Source organism: Theropithecus gelada, chromosome 16 (assembly GCF_003255815.1).
Source record: "Theropithecus gelada isolate Dixy chromosome 16, Tgel_1.0, whole genome shotgun sequence".
NCBI classification, from domain to species: domain Eukaryota; kingdom Metazoa; phylum Chordata; class Mammalia; order Primates; family Cercopithecidae; genus Theropithecus; species Theropithecus gelada.
In genome coordinates this window covers 36,360,537-36,366,536 of record NC_037684.1, presented here as the reverse complement: position 1 = coordinate 36,366,536, position 6,000 = coordinate 36,360,537, and the positions used below count along the sequence as shown (strand labels likewise).

The 6,000-nt window shown below is 43.9% G+C and overlaps 1 protein-coding gene across 6 annotated transcripts in view; it reads right to left on the bottom strand.

The window, feature by feature from the left end:
* Nucleotides 1-918: 918 nt before the first annotated feature.
* Nucleotides 919-6,000, bottom strand: part of TLK2 (tousled like kinase 2) — a 162,313-nt gene continuing 157,231 nt past the window's right edge. For 3 of the 6 annotated variants that reach the window (XM_025362101.1, XM_025362097.1, XM_025362099.1), the window contains one exon: nt 919-4,013. In XM_025362101.1, the coding sequence (XP_025217886.1) occupies nt 3,840-4,013 (174 nt within the window). In that variant the 3' untranslated portion in view covers nt 919-3,839. The remainder of the gene's footprint in view (nt 4,014-6,000) is intronic. The other 3 variants (XM_025362100.1, XM_025362096.1, XM_025362098.1) reach the window with 1 other exon arrangement.

The following is a 6,000-nucleotide window of genomic DNA, read 5'->3' as shown; positions in this document are numbered from 1 at the left end:
TAGGCCCCTCCCCTTCTGTTTCGGATGCAGTGGGAATGGGTGGGACCTGAGAATGTGCACTTCTATAAGCTCCCGGGTGATGCTGACGCTGCTGAACACTTTCATCCATAGAGATGCTTCTCCCCGGCTCAGCCAGAAGCAGTTTTGGAGCCAGGGGAAGAGGAGACTGCTGACCTTGTAAGATAGGGGTTGATACTGAACCTCAAGCCAAAGGGGCAGTCTCTTCAAAGGTCTGCATGTGGTGAGTAGAAGGCTCTGAACCTCACATTAGTGAACTTGGGGTTCCACTACTGGATCTTGTGATCTTTTTTTAAACCACATTTTCTGATTCCCCTCTTATGAGCAAGCCAGGCACTTTACATATCTTAGCTCTACTCCTTACTCCCACTATGCAAGGAGATATCCCTGAAGCTTGCAGAGGTGGGATCTGAACCCAGACCTGATTTTAAAGTCTAGGCTCTTAACCTTTCTGTGATTCTGCCTTAAGAAACGAGGCAAATAGCTTGGGCAATGAGAATGATGAAGGCAGGGAAGGAAATAGAACCCTTTTTTAGATAGCTGACATGTCCAGGTCTGCCACAGAAGTGGGGACATACAGGTTTTCCTGTTCTCCATCTAAAGCTACCCATCTCATACTGCAAGAGCCCAGTTCCTTCTCTCCTGGGCCCTTACTCCTGGATTGCTGGCTCCTGGATTGCCAGGCCTTCCCTGTCCTGTTCACTGCTATATTCCCACCAACAAGCATCATTCCTGGCACACTTCAAGGTACCAAAGGTGTTGCATGAATCAACACATTCCCATGCCTGCAATGCCCCAAGACTCAGCCAGTTGCCAGGATTCTCCCATCTACACCTTAGGTGGTCAGGTCCCTGTGTGAAGTTGGAGAACTACAGTCAAATCAAGAGGCTGGGAAATATACTTCTTAAAACTGATTTTAATATCCTTCTTCCCTCCCCCACCCCACTGGGAAAAGGCTAAAACAATCTGGATGGGTTTAATTACAAATTAATACATACTGTCATTGTGTAAAGTAAATCAACATTGGGGCAACAAGGGACTATTGGAAAAAGTGAAACCCATATTAACAAAATATGTCATGGAAGAACCCCACTTAGTGATTTCACTGGCTGCTTGAAAGACAGTCAACGGAAAGGTCAATGTTCTGCATGTTCTCTGGGGCCTGCCTGTCCATGCAACGAAAGGAGGTCTTGCCCAGACTCAGCCAAGCCTAGTTAGCTCCAACCAGGCCCTAGACCAAAAGCAAGGGAAGAAGGCATCCTTTCAATAGGATAAGGGTAGAAAGGGCAGATTGACAGATAAAATCCTGCAGCTTCACTTAAAAGCCCACGGGGAAAAAGAAAGCAGGAAGTTACTGGGAAGCCTTAAAGAAAGATGCAGCATTTTCTCAACATTAAAAAAAAATGTTAAAAAATTAAAAAACAAACAGAAATCAACTACAAGGTCATTGGAGAGGGAGAAAAAAAGGAATAGAACTTCATTGCTTTCAGTAAGTTTGAACATGGTCTCGGCCTCATCCATGTCTTCATTATGCAGACACCATCCTCTCAGCACTGTGCTCAACCTGTGAGACCCTCTGCTTAGCAGCTTGAAGGAAATGTTTTTTTAAAAAGGTACTATACACTCATATATAAATGCACACGTTTATATGTGCATGTGTATATACACATAAATTGTAATAAAGTAGTTTTAGAAAGCTGGGGGCACCAAGGCCTCTGGGGCTGACTTCCTTGCATTCAGAATTCCACAGGACGATACCTACCCAAGAACTTCTCTCCAATTTGAAACACTCCATCTTCCCTTAAGATCGCCTGATACGAGGAGACTGAGGCAGGTCCACAAAACAAACGAAGGTCCTAGAAAATGTGTCACCAGTGACACTGTTCACATGTGAAAGGAACACTAGAGTCATGAGTTATTTGAGAGCTCTCTACCCTTTCTGACTCCCCCTCCCTGCCCAGAGAACTTGCAGGCCGGAATACTACATCTTTAAATATTTCTGGCTGAGCCCTCTCGCCACATATGTCAGTAACATTCCAAGCTGGCGACCACATGTTCAGGCTCTGGCTCCCTTCCTCTCTACTGAAGAGTGCTCTGCTGTTTCAAGGGCACGGTGGGGCCATCCGGCTCCCATTTCAGCTCGATCTTCAGTTGATCATACATCTCAGAAACAACCAAATTAAAAAAGAAAATTGGTGCCAAAAGAATCTTCATATTTGAAACGCCTATTTCTCCTTTTTTTTTTTTTTTTTCCTGAGACAGAGTCTCACTCTGTTGCCCAGGCTGGAGTGCAGTGGTACCATCTCGGCTCACTGCAACCTCTGCCTCCTGTGTTCCAGAAATTCTCCTGCCTCAGCCTCCCGGGTAGCTGGGACAAGGTGCATGCCACCACGCCAGGCTAATTTTTGTATTTTTAGTAGGGATGGGGTGGGTTTCACTATGTTGACATGGTGAAGAACTCCTGGTCTTGAACTCCTGACCTCGTGATCCACCCACTTTGGCCTCCCAAAGTGCTGGGATTACAAGCGTGAGCCACCACGCCCGGCCTGAAATGCCTATTTCTTTTGAGATTGTTTTTAAAATTCCATTTGATGAATTTTTTAAAGTGAGTTAGACAATGTGTGTACATACACACAGAGACACACACCACCACACACCCACAAAATTCAGAGGCTTGGGGGGAAAGTTGTTTGCTGCCAAAAGATCTAACAGAAGAAAGCTTATATGCTGATCAAGTTTTAATAACATGGTTAACAAGAAATGTACACCATTTAGCAAGCACACAAAGACTGTGGGTAGGAACTACTGATCCCTGGAGTGTCTGGCTCCCAAGCCCATCTTCTGCCTACCTTTGGCATAGCTTCATAGTTACTACATTCAGAGAATCCAAGAGGACTGCATGGACAGATGAACCTTTATTTAAAAAAATAGCACTTCAAATAAATTAAAAGGGACAACCGTCAAGTGTTCAAATTGTGAAGAAATAGTTGAAAACCTAGAGAGACTCCAAGCTGCAGTCTTCTAACCTCATTCTTTGTCCAATGGCAAACCCCCACACATCTCAGTACTCCCACTCAATTTTTTCCCTACTGAGATGAGGGAAGCAATTGCAGACAGGAGACCAGACGGAGGAGAAAGCTGCATCTGATTGGAATGAACATTGCCACGTACTTGCTAATACGGGTTTCACTTTATGACCAAATGTATTCTTTCAAAAATAAAAAAGGGGAGAGGGAAGCTGCATGTTTTTAAAAATTGAAATTATTTAGGGATAAAACACTAACTCTAGTGCCTTTAACGGGCAATAGCAACTTTTTTCCTCCGAAGTCAAACACCATCCCCAGCTGAGCCTTTGTGCTACAAGCTTTTCAGGAGATGTTACCTAAACTTTATTAAAAGAAAAGAACAAGTTTAAATATAGACACTGGACTAGCCCAGTCTGTATTTTCAAGTCCACATTCTTCATCTGAAGCACTGCATCAGGGACCCCCCTGAGTCTGCATGTTTTCAAGTTCACAGTACATGGAACCAGTTTTTCTTTTTAATTTTTTCCTCACTCAGAGCAGCCACACACAGTGGCCGTTGACGCCGGAACCTCGGGCGGGGCCTTTTCCTATGAGGCCTGGCCGGAGCTGCCCAAGGTTTCTCCTCAATGAGAATCGATGCTGTCATGCTCTATGGATGGGAAAAAAGCAAGAAAATAAAAGCACCTGGTACAGGTTTCATCAGATCCATTCGGATTCGCTATGTTCCAAACCCGCTGCTGAATGCCATTTGTCCACTTTGTGTGTGTTGAACAGTTTGTGGCCTTGGAGTCTGTCTCAATTAGAAGAACTGTTATTGGACGCCCCAGAGGTTGATGCAATAGCAGCTCCAGCAGGGCTACTCGTAGAGACTGACTTTCGGATGTGAGGCAACAAGTAGGGATCACAGGCCAGCTGCTGGACATCAATGCGGTCCTCCTTTCGGTAGGCCAAGCATCGTCGAATAAACGCCTGCAAAGGAGAGTTTCTTGAAGATGGAGGCAGATAGTCTTGGCACCCCTGGAGGGACCCTAAGGCTATTGGCTGCCAGGGCCCATAGCAAATATCTCCTAAAGAGAAGGAATTTAAGGCCTTCCCCTAGAAACCACCAGGCAGACCCAAAGAAAACAAGGGAAGGAGAAGCACCAACAACAGTACCTCTCTGCTGCCACTGATTCCTTCCCAGACAGAAAGGGCTGAGCCATTACTGAAGGGAGGAAAAAGGAAGCATGACCTCTAAATACTCCTGCCCCCAAAGCACTAAGACCAACAGAAAAAAAAAATCTCTCTTTGTCTTCACTGGTTTGGATGGGAACAGTCTAACTTCATGGTCCTCCATCTACAAACCATGACCTCAAGTGAACTTCCTGCGGAAGTGAAAATTCTATCACCATATGAAGTGTCAGGAGACACACAACGGCTAACACTATGATGTGTCACAGGTGATAAAATCATTTCCCTATGTCGTAAAGGGAAACCTGAAAGGACTTGCATCCACGATAACACTGTAGACCCAAAAATGCAGTGAGTGGGGTTACACACGGAATTCCAGTTGACTACAAATATGGAGGCTATGCAGTTTTAGTTTCTGTAAGTCTTAGCATAAAGACCCTTATATAGATTATCTGTCTTGTCCTGCTTGTTTTCTTCCTATTTTTTAGCTAGTTCTATTTAATGAGTTTCAATATAACTATTTTAAATAAATTAATTTTTAAAAATCTAAAACATCATTATTACAGAAAGTCCGTATTTTACACAAGGGTGACAAGGATGTGATGTGTCGGTACACACAGGTTCACTGGCTCTCTCAAATGGACTGCTCTGGCGGGGGATGTCGATGCAGAGGCTGCATGGGTGCAGCAGGCAGTATAAGGGAACTCTATACTTTCAGTTTTGCTGTGAGCCTAAAATTGCCTAAAAAGCAGAGTTGATTTGAAACAAAATCTACAACATGAATCAAGCTATTGATTTTCTGGTTTTCCCCCATGTTTGGTAAACAAATTAATAATACAATGCCAATCCTGGCTTTTCAAAATCAGGTACTGGCTTGGTTAAAGCATTTGGAAGATAAAAACAATTCATAGAAATGAACATAATGATCCTTGGCCTTTAAAAATGAACTTTTCTAGGTGAAAGGCATAGAATTGGAGTTAAACAGGTTACCTTGGGTTAAATATTTGTCAAACTTTTTTTTTTTTTTTTAACTTTTTTTAGAGACAAGATCTTGTTCTGTCACCCAGGCTGGAGTACATTGGCATGATCACAGCTCATTGTAGTCTCAAACTCCTGGGCTCAAGTGATCTTCTACCTCAGCCTCCCAAGTAGCTAGGACCAAAGGCGTGCCCCACCACATCCAGCTAGTTTTAAAATATTTTGTAGAAATGAGTCTCGCTATGTTTCCCAAGCTGGTCTCAAACTTGTGGCCGCAAGTAATCTTGCCACCTCATCTTCCCATAGTGCTAGGATTACAGGTGTGAGCCACGGCACTCAGCCAAGTAAACTTCATTTACCTTGAATTTTCTCTGTAGCTGCCAGTGTCAGCTCTTAAAACAGCAATCAGCTCACAGAGTTGCCCTGATTAAAACCTGCAACTGCCTTCCCTCACACTTACCCCCACCCTCCTGCCTCTCTTACCACCTTTCCCTTTGCTCTGTGGACCTGCAAAAAGCTCATTCTCACATCTGAGCTTCTCTCTGCTAAAATGCTTTCCCCTGCAGATCTATGGCTCCTGCAAATCATGGCTCCCACCTTCATACCATTCAAGATACTGCTCAAAATGTCACTTCATCTTTGAGGCCTTCCCTAACCATGCCATCAAAAAAGAAGTTTCTACCTTCTCATCCCCCTCCTCTGACTTATTTCTTCATAACATGTGTCACCATCTGAAATGTATCCACTTTTTGTTTTATTGTTTTTCTCATAAGTGGAATATAAACTCCTTAAGGGTAGGGAACTGGTC